Source organism: Puma concolor, chromosome C1 (assembly GCF_028749965.1).
Source record: "Puma concolor isolate L17-30 chromosome C1, mPumCon1.1.hap2, whole genome shotgun sequence".
In the NCBI taxonomy this organism is placed as follows: domain Eukaryota; kingdom Metazoa; phylum Chordata; class Mammalia; order Carnivora; family Felidae; genus Puma; species Puma concolor.
Window position 1 is genome coordinate 103,469,147 of NC_141674.1, and position 17,204 is coordinate 103,486,350.

General features: G+C 44.1%; 1 protein-coding gene across 28 annotated transcripts in view; it reads left to right on the forward strand.

Annotated features, from left to right (window-relative positions):
• Positions 1-17,204, forward strand: part of PDE4DIP (phosphodiesterase 4D interacting protein) — a 226,816-nt gene that overhangs the window by 179,158 nt on the left and 30,454 nt on the right. For all 28 annotated transcript variants that reach the window (XM_086717986.1, XM_086717969.1, XM_086717985.1 and 25 more), the window contains 4 exons: positions 5,820-5,908; positions 10,975-11,207; positions 14,821-15,256; positions 16,083-16,275. In XM_086717986.1, coding sequence (XP_086574112.1) covers positions 5,820-5,908; positions 10,975-11,207; positions 14,821-15,256; positions 16,083-16,275 — 951 coding nt within the window. The remainder of the gene's footprint in view (positions 1-5,819; positions 5,909-10,974; positions 11,208-14,820; positions 15,257-16,082; positions 16,276-17,204) is intronic.

A 17,204-nucleotide genomic window follows, 5' to 3' on the forward strand; every position in this document is an offset into this window, starting at 1 on the left:
TTTTCCTTTTGCTAAAGCTAGAAGGATAAAATATAGAAAGTTCAGTAAGAAAATGTTTGCTAGGAAATAATATGAAGAATAGGGGTGTTAAGTAGATGAACTAAATTGGCTTCCTTGTTCCCTTTAAAAACTCAGATTGTCTAGCACATGCATGTAGCTAGCTTTGCCTTTAGTGTAACATTAATATGTAGTGCTTACCTTTTGCAGTTAACAAAATCATTGCTCTAAAATACCAACCTCTCAATCTGTAAACTTTAAGAGCCGTGTGTGTGTACAAATATGTTTTATAAATCATGAATTTCTATCTGTTTCCATGAAGTATTCAGTTTGATAATAAAAACAGCTTTACTTTGATCACACAAAATTTTGATCCTAGGGCTGTTGAGAAAAACTGAAGTGATCTCATAACAGTTTAAATGAAGAAGGAAGTGGCATGTTAAACAATCCAATAACTTGGCAGTAGATTATTCACAGGACTATTTTTTCACCAAAACAAGCTGTACATTTTCCTCTGGAAGTTCATTTATTCATGGCACTGTGCTGTGTTCAACTGTGTTAACATTTGTGCTGAAATGGAGAGTGTACATTTTAAATACGTAAGTGTTAGAATTTAGCTACTTTAGTTGAGACACAGAAAATTGTTACCGATCCAATAAAAGTATCAAAGGCCAAACAGTCACTATTTGGTTTCATTCTTGAGAAGATTTATGAGAAGAAGTAGAGAAAGCTCATGTCTTTTTTTGTTTGTTTCCTTATAGGACAATCAGTCCCTTGATCATTATTATACTAAAATTCCAAGCCAAAGTTAAGGCTCTGGGGTCAGTGAATGCTTTTGTATTTATTTAAAGGAAGGAAGAGGAAGAAACCTGGATTATTCTCTCTCAAGGAAGTGAGACTAAAGAAACAGCATTACGCTTCCCCCAGAAATGTGAAGTGAACTACTTTACCTTAAAAACTCTTTCTTGTCTCCTTGCTGAAGGAGAGCAGTAGCAAGCAGGATGGAGATTTGAGGAACCAGTTGTCATGATGGGTGGTGCTATTCCCACAAATGTTCCGGGAAAAGCCCGCTTCTTGTGTTCTTTGAGGGGGCAAAAAAGAGGCCATGAGCAGGCGGAATTCCTTAATGTTACAGAATTTTAAGTCACTGGAAAATGCTTTCTGAATAAATTACAAGCTGGAAAGCTGCTTGAGAGATGTTGCAGATTAACGACAAAGTTATGTCTTAAAGGGACTTGACCGCAGATGGCAGTTTTCTTTTCTAGCTACTTCTGTTCCAAGATCAGATCCGGAATCTGTCTAGTCCAAGCATTGTCTCAGCAGAAGCTTATGGAGGACTATGTGAAATCTTACAATTTTTTTATGGTTCAGAATGGAATGGATGCAGGTGAAATGGCAGTTTGACAGGAGACCTTTTTTGTCACACAGCATCGTAATATTTAAGTCAGGGACATTTTAGCTGGTTCATGATGTGAACATGCGAGAGTTCTCGCGGTGAGCACAGGGCAGAGTGCCTAAGAGTGCAAGTGTGATGGCCCAGAGGATCTGGTCTGAGGGCCTGGCACTGAGGTCAACACCACCCCAGGGCTTAGCACCACACGCCTGCTTCTTCTGTATGGTTCTTGCTCTTTCCGTCCCCTTCCAAAATCAGATGTGACTCCTGCTATGTTCTGAGTAACTATATGGGAAATATTACTCCTTTTCTGTTGGTTGAATATAAATGGCTAAAAGGGGAAACAATAATGACTGTAGAGTAGAATTTGGGGACAACCCAGTTTAGGCTCCTTTACTGAAGAATGAAAATAACACTATATGACCTTTCCCCTAAGGCTTATTCATACATGATGGCGTTGTAAGGCAGTTATAATGTAATAACGATGAGTCCTATTTATAAAAGACCTATTCAAAAGAATGCATCCTACCTTGCTGCAAGTTCTGTTCTTGCGACTCTCCTATGATGCAGAGAGACCAAAAAATATTATTTCAAACCTCCTGTTACGGGAAGCAGATAGAAGTAAGGAAGTGCAGAATAGACTCCATCAAGATCTTCCAGTTAATAACATTAGGTATGAAATTTCTCTCTGCTGATTACATTTATGTTCTGGGGCCACCTTTTTTCAGCCCATGGATCCATGTCAGTTTACCAACAATGATACTAATATTGATTCAAGGCCATATTTATTGGGTACACACTGTATGCCAAGCACTGTTCTAAGCACTTCAAAAGCAGCAAATCCTTTGAAGTTCACTACAATTGTATGGAGTGGATATCACCATTAACCCTAAGGAAGAGGTGAAACAGTTACAGAAAGTTGTGACTTGCCTAAAGTCACATAACTAAGGACAGAAGCAGAAATCTAATCTAGATAATCAGGCTCCAGAGTCCATATTCTTATTAATTATGCCATCCTCAACTTACAAAGTTCCACAAAAATTTTAATTATTGTTTCAGTGATTAAAAGAATACGTATGCATAACAATTAAATTTTCACTTAAGGATTTAAAGTATTTTAGAGGCTTTTATTTCTGTGTACTGTATCAAGCCAGATAGCTGGGAGAAAATACTTTTCTAAACCTAACGGGGAGTTTTAGGTACCACGTCCATTATATATGTGAAATATAGAGAGAAATTTGCAATTTCTCAAATTTCAGAGCCACCATCAAAGCCTCCAATAAAAAAATGTTTAATAAAATTTCTAGTCTAACATATAAAACTTAACCTGGAGATAAAACCTGGAGAAGAAAATTAAATTTGAAGTGGCAGACTCTTAGTTTTCAGGGTATGTAAAATAATTAGCAGTGTGCTCGTGAATATAAGGTATAGTGCCTTTAAGTTAGAAATTTAGAGCATTCCAAGTTAGTTTGGAAGATAGTATTTTGTTGCATTGTAAAAGCTTAGGAAAGTGTGTTCCCTCACAAAAGAGAAGTTCTTTTATCATCATTGATCGAAAAACAAAAACAAAACAGAAAGAAAGGTGTTTAGGGTAAACTTACAGGGCTCTACGTAGGATAACTTATTCCAATATTTTCTATAAATTTTTTTCACCTTTATTCCAGCCCCCCCACCCAAAGCTTTCAGCATTCTAACTCAAATTGGTAAAAGGCTGAGCAACCATTGAAGTTCCCCCAACGGAGCTAGAGCAGGCTGAGCTAGCTAAGAATAAGAAAAGGAAAACACCTATGTAATGGAATGTTGGGATGAAATGGGCATTCTTACTTTGTCTCCATCTAACTCCTGATGAAGTCAAAACTGTGGTATTCTGTCCCTGAATGAATTAAAGAGAAGATTACCTAAAAGTGCAGATGTGGCATCAGAAAGGCTGACAAAGGTAAGTGGAGGGAAGAAAGTGTGAGATAAAAGCCTTTAAGACCAGGGACAGTCACTTTTTCTAGTCCTCCCTTACCCTACTCCTGGAACCTAGCACAGGAATCCCCTGGGGATGTGAGGCAGCATGGCCATCCAAGCCACCAAGAACAATATGGAAAGGAGGACCTGAACTCTTACAGCTGAGCTTTCTTCAACCACAGGATCATTCTCTGGCCCAAAGCTCAATGTGAAAACTATATTTTCTTAATCTGTCGTTGAGTGGGACATTCCTTCTCTTCGCAGGGAAAAAAAATAAAAGATTTTAATCTCTACTGTGGTACAGGGAATATTTTCCAAAATAAGCATGATAGGATTGGGATGTCCTCAAGTGAATCAGCATCCCAGATTCAGTGAGTCGCCAAAGCGTAGGGAGCGTGTTCTTCCACAGCCAGTATTGTGGATGACACGGTTCTGGGGCTGGTGTGAAAGATGGAGTATTGGAAATGCCTATTGTACACTGGCAGGGAATCTCCAAAAGTGCTGAGTGGTGGATATACCTCTTTGTAGGTCAGACTTTATGGTACAGGGTACAGGAACTCGGTCCAAAGTTAACGCAACATTCATGGAATGAGTCATAAGATTAAGTTGTTAGGGCAGCATGCTTACTACCTTTTAATACTTTAACGAGATTGGCCTGGGTCATTGCAAGCACTCTGGCCTGAACTTGCAGATGACAAGAGATGGAATGTAGGTGTGAACTGCTCCTGTTCACCTTATCTGCAGCGAGGGTAGTGAATGGTCACTGTTCGTGCAGAGCCTTTCATCCATGGAGGTCTGAGCTCAGAAGTAGGTTCTTTGGTCTTGGAAGAAGAAACAAAGATCTAATCTGTCACCGGAAGGAATAGTGAGTTGCCTCTGTCTGAAAGTCCAAAGACATGACTTCTTGGCATAGCTCTTGTCAGGACTAGCTGTATAACCATGGACCCACCGTCTAATCTCTTTCAGGCCCAGGTTACTCAGTGGTCAGAAGAGGAGTTTTAATAGGTTGGTTGCGGAGGTGAGAACTAGATCTCAAGCTTCTCTAACTTGGGTAGGTTCTGTAAGACCTGTTCTACAGACCCAGGAAGTATCAGGGTAGATTTTCCTTGGTGTTAAAATGAATTAACCATCATAAATCCTCCATTTTTAGAAGAAATGAGTAATGTGGGCCACAGGTCTTAATCTAAAATTGGATGGACAGTCTCTTATTAGACAGATGTGGAGAGGAGGAAAGGCCCTAGCTCTGTTCTGTCCAATATGGCAGCCACTAGCCATGTATGGCTAGTTGATTTTATTTTAAATTAAATTAAAAATTTAGTTCCTCAATGATGCTAGCCACATTGCAAGTGCTCAGTAGCCACATATGTCTGCTGTATTGGGCAGCACATGCATAGAACTGCAGAAAGTTCTGTTGATCAACACTGTCTAAGACCTTTGCCCAGACCATGAATTTCAGCTACTTGTCCCTTATTGCAAGGCATAGATGTTTGTGTTCTAGGGTGACGGTGTTCATCTTTAAGGAATAAAAGAATGTATTATGGGGTGCCTGGGTGGCTCAGTCTGTTGATCATCCAACTCCTAATTTCTATTCAGGCCATGATCTCAACGTTTGTGAGATTGTGCTCCACTGACAGCATGGAGCCTGCTTGGGATTCTGTCTCTTCCTCTCTCTCTCTCTGCTCCTCCCCTGCTTGCACTCTCTCTCTCTCTCTCTCTCTCTCTCTCTCTCTCTCTCTCTCTCTGTCTAAATAAACTAAAAAAAAAAAAAAGTATTAAAACCCACTTGGACAAAGACGTATAAGAAACCCTTCAGGCAAAAGATGTTGGCATTGAACAAGAGTTTGAGAGAGATGGGGAAGTTAAAGGAAGGAATTAGGAAGCACCCAAATCATTCTGTGCCTTGAGTCTTGACTGGACTTGAGCTTCTGTAGGACACAAAGCCCCTAGAGGGGTGTTCTTCAGAGAGATTGTCACCCCATGCACAACTGATCCCAGAGATGGGAAAGTATGAGAAAAGTCGGGTGCCCTTAATCCCGAGTAAATACAGACCCTCTGAGCACTCATTAGTGGGGGAAAAGATTAGTCATGTTGGGCTCATATCTCAGAAGAGAAAGTCATTACATTGCCAGACTGGCAGGACAGAGAATAATTCAGGCTTTCTGGAAATAGGTGAGAGGGATGATCACCCTGTCTAACAGCCAGCTTCTCAGGTACAGGTCTGTGCAGTCAAAGCCAGAGAAGGTTTTAAGACTTAAGTTGTATGTTAGTCCAATGCTATACTAATAGTGATAGCAAAAAAGGCTTTTCTACACATCTGGCACACTGGTCCTGCCTTCAGCCCTGCTGGCTAGGGGGTCACGCATACGGAGAAAGAAAGAAAGAAATCAGAGGCAGGTGCAAAAAAAGTGTAATTGTAGCTGCTATCTGAAAGCCACCTGTGAAAGGAGTCACCTTTTTCTTCTGGACTCACTTCCAGGTGCAACTGCAGGGGACGATACTGAAGATGCTAGTACCGAGTTCACCGACAGCATCGAGGAGGAGGCTGCACACAACAGCCACCAGCAGGTAAGTCCAAGTCAGGTTCTGGGTTCCCAGGGTGGAAGGCTCATAGCCCTTTGGGGTCTGGTGGTCTCCTGCAGCTCCTGCAAACCTAAAGTAAGAAGCTATCTTTTACTAAAAACCAGTTTCCAGTCTTCTGCCCCCCCAAGCTTCCCAGCCACCTTGCCAACCCCCGTCCTCACTCCACTTTTCTCTCCAATCTACTTTTATTTTTTACTCCTTCTATCTCTTGCTCCCGCTCCCTGCCCCCTCCTTCCCACCCTTGCTCCCATGTACCATCTATAGCTTTAGCGTCAGAAGAATCTTTACATACAACAAGGCCTTGGACAGTTCCCCTCTTGGGTTTTTGTATCTGAAACACCACAGAAGACAGGGAGTCATCGGAGGGCTGATCGGGGAGGTGCAGGCCTAAGACCTGCTTCAGGAGAGTGCTCTCTGAGAACCTCCGAGAGGATCAGAATGCTTCCAAAGTAGGGATCTGTCCTGGTGAAATCTTGTTGTGCAAAAGAGAAGTCTGTTGGGCGGCCAACAGACCATGCAGGTTGTGACATGCCAGTGACCAGCAGGTGACACTTCAAGAGCAAGCCCCCATCAAACCTCAGAACTTGGTACCCAAGGCCGAAACACTGTTCCCACCAACCATCAGTGAAGGTGTAAACCAGCATGTTCTCAAGCTCAAGAGTTGAATGTCCTGGACCTCAGAGATTAAGTCACCAACAGTGACCCCATGGCACTCCCTGGCACTCCTCTGTGTCTCCACCTTGCCCAGTGACATTTAGCAATCACGTCTCCTAGATGGATCATGCCTCTGAGTTGTTGAGGAGAAAGTGGAACATTGGTATCTGTCCTTCTGCAGAAGTAGCTGGGCTTTTCCAGTGATGGCTTCCTTGGAGCTATTAGGAAAACTTCAGGGGAAATGAGGCTTTCTGGGTTGGCCTCTATACCTCCTGTATGAGAAAAAGAGCCCACACGAGCATTCCTCACATCTCACGGAACTTGTCAGTCTTCGGTTCTTGAGGACATGAGTAGTCCTCAAGTAGGTAGTTGCCTGAGATCCCTCACATCCTCAACACAGTTCCTTTACCTTCCACCAAGCTCCCCTTTTTGTTGCTTGAGCTGTACCTGACCCTCACGTCTCCCTCGAGATCCTGCATGAGTTCCTCTTCTCCTTTTGCTTGAACAGCTTCTTCTGAGTCCCCCTAACCAATGCTTGTGACCTGAATGATGTATACTACTGCCCCTCCAGACAGATTCCTCTGCTTCCCATGCCCTGATGTCCCTGAGGAGCTTTGGGGAGAAAAGGGGGATCTGCAAGATAAGCAGATGTCCACTCTAAGACAGTTCGATTGGGATGTCTGCCGGTCACTGGTGGTTATTGCTGCTGTGGACCCGATTAATTCCAGAATAAGTGAACAAGAGACACAGATGTGAAGAAAGCCAGATTCTGACTAACACGGTGTAACCTATGTGCGGTAGCACAAGCCCGTTGCTCTCATTCTCAGCTGTGGGCAAACTGGTTTGTAGAGTTGTTCTTCCCGAACCTTCCTTCCTATAGCCTAGCACGCAGCAAATGACCAGACCACATTTTGAGGAGGTCAGTTCAACCCTGGAATAAACCTTTACATTGGAGCATGTATATTTCCCTTGCAACGTCTGCCCTATTACTTGGCAGCAATACTTAATAAATTATTAGTTAACAGACATTTAGATTAGGGCTTGACTCATGATAGACAAAGTTTTATACCTGCTGGATGAAGAATATCTTGGGTAAGCATCATTTTCTTTCCATCATCTGTCCTTGAAAATCTGTCTCCAGTTTGGGGTAGGAGGAACCTTGGTGTATGAAATCATTGTAAATTCACCTCAACTTTTCTGGAGTTTTGAGGGTGTGCCTCTCCTGCTACCAAACAAATAAAGCTTCTTTTGTCATAACTGTTCTGTGTCAAGATTCTCAAAACTGTGTTTGCTGCTTTCCAGGGAAATGGTCCCTTATAATTAGTCTCTGAGTTCCTCCCTGCTGTGTCCTTGGAAGGTAGACTTTACTCAACACCAGGCTACCTTCCTACCTCAGGCATACACATCTTCCCCTAACAAGCACATCCAACTTGGTGTTCCTTCCAAGGCAAGAGCTATCTTTTGGCCACAGCAAGTTGCTTCGTTCTTATTGTTAGACTCACTCACCCCAGGAAGTCTCAGGTCTAGCTATATTGGTAATTTTCCCCAGGTATCTCCCACAAAATCCCATTCTCAAGCAAATGTAAGTCTGTAAATACCTGGGAAGCACCTGTGAAATGAATCAAGCAGTGCCTTCCTTCATTTTAACTTTTGCAGTAGAAAAAAGCGAATCAAGAATCGAGATTCACATGTGACGAAGGAGGAAAAAGTCAGTAGACTTAGTGTGAAGAATGTGAGGAACGATTATTTTGAATGCCCTCCATGCTGTGTGAGAACTGATTTACATGGTGAGACATAATGTAATTGGGCAAAAAACAACTCATTGCAAACGAGAGATCAGACATGCATGTAGACTTCTCTGGGGTAAAAGGAAACCCCGCATACAACAAAGTTTATACCATGGAAGCATTACAACAGATGAGTTAGGAAACGGTGCGGGGTGGTGGAGGAGGAACCTGTTAGATACAACTAACAGTAGGCCTAAAGGATCCATACTACCACCCTACAGACTGAAAACCCTGGGGGTTTATTTGGGAGAAATATAGAAATATTAACTTTCCATAGATGGGAAAGAAAAACTGTTGAAAAGGCTAGATTCTGAGTCATTTTTCATGCATTTGTATTTCAATTTTACAGATAAGTTAGCCAAAGTAAGCTCCCTTTAACGTGAAAATAGGAAAACCCAAATTAGCCTGGGAACAAATCGTCTCTCTGTTTTCTCATTTTTAAGGGGGAAATTAGACCAGGTGGGCCTTCAGGTCCCTCCTGGTACTGACATTCCATGGTTCTTAACTTTCTTTTTAAGGAAACTAGGCATATTTCAGTCAGTAGAAGATAACATACATCCAGAAAGGTACTTTAAAAATAGGTGAGACATTACAGGGCGACGTTATTTTCAAGCAGCAGGAACCCTTAAGTTTTAGAAAAGAATAAATGTGCCCATATTCAAAGCCAATGGCAGTGTTTATTGAAGTTAGTTGGAAAGGGTTTATATAGAAAGGTAATATCACATAGTTTAAATGAGGGATTGAGATCCTAAATTTTCAAAAGTGGTTTTTATCCAGTCCCCCTTTCCTGATTTTTGTCCCAAATGCTTGGTGGCACACGCAGAGATAGGCCAGTCTAACTAAGCCCAGCAGCAGACCGTAGAGACAAATGCCAGGCTCAGAACCCTAGGAATGCCTAGGAAATGAGCAACTGTGTCCATGCATGTTTCTTCTTTCTTTTCCTTTGCAACCTCAACTGCCATGCTGCTCACCGCCATTGCACATGCACGCTGTGAATCAGCCCCACCCCACACTCACAGCCTAGATTTCACCATGTTCGGTTACCAGCCAAAGTCAATGGCTCTGTGCCAAGCCAAGCAGCTCAATCATTGATCCACTTAAGCTGCTCTGGGCTCTGTTCTGTTCAATATATTTGTGACCTGAATGAAGGTATAAAGCATATGATTAACTCCACAAATCATCCCCGGTCAAGTGGCCACTCCTTCATCTCTGGAGATGCACATCAAATATTTTGAGGACTTTGACCCTTGAGAAATGATTCTGTATAGCCACAATGAATTTACAAGTGACAAGTGTAAGTCACACTATTGACACACATAGAGGAAACAACATGACCCAGAAACAGCTGTGGGAGAGAGGTGGGAAACTGGGAGATAACAATAGACCTGAAGCTGAGTAGAATCCCAGAGTGCAGTCACAGAGAGGAAAATGAAGCAGCATGACATTGGGATGTATTAATATTGGACAAATGTACAAGAAATCCTTGCACTAAAATAGTCGTACACTGAGTAGGTTGTCATACTCGGGTTTTGGTTTCTACACTTTTAAAAACTTAGGGAAAACTGGAGAGGAACAATAAGAAAGCCTTCAAGTGAAAACAATTCTCCTTTGAGGAAAAACTATATAACCTGCTTGAGTTGACACACTGAAGAGTAACTTCAAAAAGATCCTCAAAAAACAGAAAGTTGTTGGGGTGCCTGGGTGACTCAATCAGTGGAGCGTCTGACTTTGGCTCAGGGCATGATCTCGCGGTTCGTGGGTTCAAGCCCCGCGTTGGGCTCTGTGCTGACAGCTCAGAGCCTGGAGCCTGCTTTGGATTCTGTGTCTCCCTCTCTCTCTCTGCCCTTCCCCTGCTCATGCTCTGTCTTTCTGCCTCTCAAACGTAAATAAACATTAAAAAAAATTTTTTTTAAATAGAAAGGTGTGCTGAAATTATTTCCACCTTGTTTTCTTCTCACGAGCTTAGATTTGTAGAGAGTTTGGCTGGCAGCATCAGCACCAGGATAATAGCACATGACATTGGCTGCTGGGCAGGTGGCCTCACCAACTTCTCGGTCGTTGGAGGGCGTGGTTCTCCTGCTGCTCGTGAAATTAAACTTCTGTTTTACCTGTAGCTGAGTGCTTTCCGTCTTAGTCATCCTTTTTAGAGTCTTAGGTACAGACATGGCCTTCGGCTTTGAGTGCTGGTGTCTCAAGCTGTGCTCTTTGCAGTTGAGGACTCCAATGTTGGGAAGTCAGGGAAGCTTCCTGACTTGTGAGAAGACTCTCCTCGCTCTGTCCCACGGGGAGGGAACAATCACAGCATCGACGCTCTCCAGTCCTGTTTACACCTCGTGTTGGCATTTGCTTTTATTTATGAAGTGCTTGTGTCTTTTCCTCACCTACCTCTGGATGCTGCTCTTCCTGCCCATGGCAGTAATTCTCCCCACTCTCCTGGTGTCTTCCCCACCCAAACCAGTGCCCAGGACCCTTATGGCTGAGGAAGTCCTTAGGGGGAGCTTGTTTTAGGGCCGTCTTTTTTGTTCCCACCAAAGGCTGCCTTTGCAATCTGATGTTCCTTTGGGATCCCCCTTCATGACCTAACTTCTTTAAATTATGCTTTCCTTTCAGCTCATCAAGGTGGCTTTGGAGAAAAGCCTGGCAGCTGCAGAGACCCAGAACCTATGTCTTCCCCCTCCTTCCTCGACAGGAGGGGATGGTAACAGGGGTCTTCAGGAGGAAATGCTCCACCTGAGGGCTGAGATCCACCAGCACTTAGAGGAGAAAAGAAGAGCTGAGGGGGAACTGAAAGAGCTAAAGGCTCAAATTGAGGAAGCAGGATTCTCCTCTGTGGCCCACATCAGGTAGGACACCCCCCAGAGAAGGAGAGCCTGTGGTGGAGAGGCCACCAGAGCCAAGGAGCTCACCTTGCTGCAGCCAAGCATTTGTGCTTAGGGCTTTTGGGCCCACAGCAAGCTCCATGCACGAATGGCTCAAATTCTTTATGGAAAAGTTAATAATATTGGATAATAGTGAGTATCAATAATTACCATTCAAATTATTTAAATGTGGTCTTAATTCAATATAATAATGCCCATTATTAGCCATACAGTCACAAGTGAAAACCTCCCAGTTGTATGACAGGCATTGCTCTTTGGAACTGACTGGATCATATGAGAAATCTCCTGCTACCCACGATGCTTCACTATTACATGCAGGGCAGAATGGTCTGTGGAGGAGAGTTTATACAGGGGGCCCCTTCATCCCCACGCAGCTCTCCCTCAGCAGTGTAAATCCTTAAATCATGGAATAGCAATTTTAATCATCTCTGCTGTTTTGTTAGCTTTACAAAAGTGGCAGATAGCTGATTCACTGGCTAGATGGGCCACTCTGTTTTTAATGGTGTTTTTTCAAAAGATGCTCCAGTATCGTGCCAATGATGTACGGGCTAATCCTTTCATTCATTCACCCCTGAGGGTCATAATCCTCATGTCCTATTGTTTAGAACACAGCGGTGTAAATCTAATTCATGTCCTACTGTTTTCCATATTATGTGCCACTTAAACGTCCCTGAGTCCTCAAATGATATTAGTGCTGAAGAGGACCTTGGCATCTAGATTAATCCTTATTTCATAGCCAAGGAAACTCCTGTCTAAAAAGTTCTAGTAACTTGCTCAAAGTTGCATAATAGTCCATGGATAGACCCCTGCCTTCCAATTTTTAATATCTGAGCCTTTTCTTCTATGTTGTATACTTTGCCAAACAATTTTGGAAATATTCTTGTGAGCATCCTTCATGCTGGTTCTTTTACTCTGAATTATTATGATATTTATTTCTACTTAAGTGAAAGCATACTTTTTTTCAGTTTTTGGTTTTTTTAAATTTTTTAATTTATTTAATGTTTTTATTTATTTTTGAGACAGAGACAGAACATGAGCAGGGGAGGGGCAGAGAGAGAGGAGACACAGAATCCGAAGCAGGCTCCAGGCTCTGAGCTGTCAGCACAGAGCCCGATGCAGGGCTCGAACTCATGGACTGTGAGATCATGACCTGAGCCAAAGTCGGACGCTTAACTGACTGAGCCACCCAGGCGCCCCTGTTTATTTTTTTAAAGTAAGCTCTCTGCCCAATGTGGGGCTTGAACTCACAACCTCGAGATCAAGAGACACACCCTCTACCGACTGAGCCAGCCAGCTGCCCCAAACATAACTTTTCTCTAGCCTTTTTTATATGTAAACTTGGTTAAGCTCATGGGTAAGAACAGTACATCTCTTTTGATACTACAGCTGAATATACACTCAAACCACATGTCAATACCTTCATGGATTATTTTCTTTTTTTCCCTGGAGTTACTAACCTGAAACTCTGGTTTAGTTCTTCACCCAACCTTAAGAATCACAGATACTGTAGAAGCTAGGATCTATCCATCTTTTGAGACTTCATCAGTTACTATCATGAAAACAAAGAAATTTTCCCCCAAAACATGAAGCTATAACATAATATCAAGCATTGTTTTCCATACTATACATGCATTCCCTTCTCTCCCTCTTACACCTCTGTTTTGGCAAAAGCCCTATCCCCCTTCTTCTCCATTGAGGAAACTGTCTCCTGGAGAGCCTGTCTGATTCCTATGTCCTAAAGAATTCTCTTCCTTGATTCTCACTAGACAAGCCCTGCTCTTGATTCCAAGACTTCAGGATTCTAAGAAACCCAGTCGAGGGGGGTTATCCAACTGCTAATCCTTCTGGGTGTGAATTACTTGTTTCCTTTGCCCCTTCTAGTCAGTGGTTCTCAATTTAGTGTGCTTAAGAATCACCTGCAGAACTTAAGTAAAAAGTAGATTGATAGGCCTTAGCTCTAAAGTTTTGGGTGTTTTTTTTTTTTTTTTTTTTTTTTTAGCAAGCACCTCATAGGATTCTATGTTAGTGTTTTTCAGGTTTGCAGCTAGTACAGCAGGATTAAATGACTTCTCTGTTTCAGACCCTGAGTTAACCATACCATATATGCAATTTCATTTCAGCATCCAATTACTTCAGTAGGTATGAGTGATCCTTATTTTTTTTTTTTTTTTTTTTTTTTAAATTTTTTTTTTTTTCAACGTTTATTTATTTTTGGGACAGAGAGACAGAGCATGAACGGGGGAGGGGCAGAGAGAGAGGGAGACACAGAATCGGAAACAGGCTCCAGGCTCCGAGCCATCAGCCCAGAGCCCGACGCGGGGCTCGAACTCCCGGACCGCGAGATCGTGACCTGGCTGAAGTCGGACGCTCAACCGACTGCGCCACCCAGGCGCCCCGAGTGATCCTTATTTTATGCAAAAGGAAACTGAGGCTCAAAGAGGTTAAGCAAAATGCCTATTTAAATGCATTGCCTTGCTAAAGCCATGTTTTTTATTGCTTCCATCCAACCCTGCTGAAGGGTTTAGTGTGAAGAAAGGATGGGGCCTAGAATGTCTTAGTGAAAATTAGTTGTTTATCTGTTTTATTTCTTCCATAAATATGAATGTTGTCTGTGGCAGGCACTGTAGAGGCTCTGGGGATACAGAGTGAACAGGACAGAAAGAGTCCCCACCCTCCTAAAGATGATCTATCACAAGAGTCAGGCATAAAGCAAATAATTACAGAAGTACATTTGAGGGGCACCTGGATGGTTCAGTCGGTAAAGTGTCCAACTTTGGCTCAGGTCATGATCTCACGGTCTGTGGGTTCGAGCCCCCCATCGGGCTCTGTGCTAACAGCTCAGAGCCTGAAGCCTGCTTCAGTTTCTGTGTTTCCCTCTCTCTCTGCCCCTCCCCTGCTCACACTCTGCCTGTTTCTCTCCCTCAAAAATAAATAAACATTTAAAAAAAAATTTTTTTAAAGAAGTACATTTGGTTGCAGTTCTGACTAATATTATTTATTTCGTGTTTTCCTAGGTCCCCATCTCTCATCCAGTGGTTGGAAACTGATGATAATTAATAGATAATTAATAATAAATTTGCCCTTGGCAAGGTCTGTCTTTCTTTCTTTCTTTCTTTCTTTCTTTCTTTCTTTCTCTTTCTTTCTTTCTTTCTGTTTCTTTCTTTCTTTCTGTTTCTTTCTTTCTTTCTGTTTCTTTCTTTCTTTCTTTCTTTCTTTCTTTCTTTCTTTCTTTTCTTTTCTTTTCTTTTCTTTCTTTTCTTTCTTTTCTTAACCTTGTTTATTCCAGAGGCCACTTAAAAATAGGAGGGCTCCACGACATGGGTAAAGACGGAGTGTGTTAAGCCCAAGGCTTTTAGTAATTGTGTTGCCACCAAGGAGCAGTGGTAGTGTGGGCAAGGCTCGCTCTCTTCCTGAGCCTTGGTTCCCTTGTCTACGGTATAAGGGAGCAGCTGTAGGCCTCTGAGGTGGCTTCACGCTTTGGGATGTCTCTGCGTCTCTGCTGGACTGAGACGGGGGGTGCTGTCGGGACCTGAGGCAGAGACCAGAAGCAGCCCCTGACTGTGTGTGCTTTCTGCAGGAATGCCATGCTGAGCCTTTGCCTTGAGAATGCAGAGCTGAAAGAGCAGATAGGAGAAGCAATGTCTGACGGATGGGAGATAGAGGAAGACAAGGAGAAGGGCGAGGTGACGCTGGGAACTGTGGCAACCAAGGGGGGTCTGAATGAGAGTAGCCTTCAGGCTGAGTTCAGAAAGCTCCAGGGAAAACTGAAGAATGCCCACAGCATCATCAGCCTCCTCAAAGAGCAGCTGGTGCTGAGCAGCAGGGACAGGGATAGTCCACTTAGTCCAGAGCTCCTCGTGCGCCTGGCCCAGGAGATCGACAGGATGAATGCAGAGCCGGGCTGTTTTCCTGAGAAGTCCCGATGCCAAGAAGAGGAGCACGTGACCACGAAGCCCTGCCCCAGGCCCCAGAGCCTCAACCTTGGGGCTGCCCTCGCAGGGGCTGCTGATCAAGTAAGTGTGGAAATAGATGGAATGAAAGACCCTTGGAGAAGGGCTGGAGGCAACACTTCCGTCCTGTGGGTCAGGAGGGACTGAGGGAAGGGCAGCTTTGCACCACGAGCAGCAGCAATGTTCCTCACGCATTCAGCCTTTAGAAAGGCTTTTACAACATCATCTCATAAACATTACTTGAGTAATTAATTTCTCATACGTATTTCTGGAGTGCTTACTTTTCCAGATAACACAGTAGGCATTGGCAGCAGGCAGTAGGAGCTGGTCTCTGCCCTTTTAGTACTCAGAACAGTGGGGAGGGAAGGCGCGGAACAGATTATTTCATAGGATGCGGTCTAGGGATGCCTGGAGTTAAGGCAGCCCAGACAAGTGGTGTGTAATGACATCTCTCCCTTATCACTGCCAGTTTCGTCACAGCTCATCACAGGTGTCTGCTCCTGAGGCTCAGGAGGGGCTAGTGGGGTCCTCTTAAGGGGAGGGGCTTTGCTGAGGGTTCAGTAAATGGAGAATGTAGAGGATTCTGAGAGCAGGGAGAGACGAGCAGAGGTTTCTACCCCTTCTCCTTCTAACCATTGCATGAACATTCGCGCAGAGCTCCCAGTAGACTCTACTGGCGACGTGCTATGCGCTGTAGACACAGAGATGAATGAAACATTATCCCAGGTCTGCGGGAGCTCGGTCAGGAAAGCAAGCAACTGCCAGTGGCATGAGGCACGCTGTGACAGACCCAAGCAGAGAGTCCACAAGGCTTAGAAGGGGCAGCGGCAGTTGCTGCACAGTGCGTGACCTCAGACCACCCTGGTCCCTGTGCTGGCTCTTTTCACAGCTGGATAACCAGCCCCAGGCCAGAGACCCCGGGCCTCAGTCAGAATGTGGCCTTCCTGGATCCACCAAGCACCTGCGCTCCCAGCTGGCACAATGCAGACAGCGCTATCAGGATCTCCAGGAGAAGCTGCTGATCTCCGAAGCCACGGTCTTTGCCCAGGCCAATCAGCTGGAGAAATACCGAGTCATGCTTAGTAAGTCTTAGGCCCATCGTCACCAAGGTGTCTGTCTTCTCCCCGAGGAGCTGTGTGCTCTGCAGACTTCACTTTTCTTCCCCAGACTCGAAACCAGTGTCATCCTGACCCCTGCCCTAGAACTGTGGAAGGTAGACATGTAACTTCAGTCTGCACGTGGCAGAGAAGAATAAAGAACAAAGCAAGTTGCAGTGAGCATTTAGGGAGGAAATGGGCTAACATCTAGGTTTGCTGATTTTTTTATGTTTATTTTTGAGAGAGAGAGCGAGAGAGAGTATGTGTGCATGAGCGGGGGAGGAGCTGAGAGAGAGGGGGACAGAGAATCTGAAGTGGGTTCTGTGCTGACAGCAGAGAGTCCGATGTAGGGCTCGAAGTCACGAGCCGTGAGATCACGACCTGAGCTGAAGTTGAGACACTCAACTGACTGAACCACCCAGGTGCCCCTAGATTTGCTGATTTTTGGTATACTCAGCAAAATGTCTTACCTCTCTCAACATAAACTGATAGTTTCTCTCCTTCTCTTGGCACCAAATCATATTCTTCAAAAATACATCATCATCTTTGGTCTAGAATCCATGCTTTCCAGGGGTGCCTGGGTGGCTCAGCCAGTTGGACATCCAGCTTTGGCTCAAGTCACGACCTCATGGTTCATGGGTCCAAGCCCTGCATCGGGCTCTGTGGTGACAGCTCAGAGTCTGGAGCCTGCTTCAGATTCTGTGTCTCCCTTCCCCTGCCCCTCCCCCATCCACTCTCTGTCTCTCTCTCAAAAATGAATAAACATTAAAAAAAATTAGAGTCGGGGCGCCTGGGTGGCACAGTCGGTTAAGCGTCCGACTTCGGCCAGGTCACGATCTCGCGGTCCGGGAGTTCGAGCCCCGCGTCGGGCTCTGGGCTGATGGCTCGGAGCCTGGAGCCTGTTTCCGATTCTG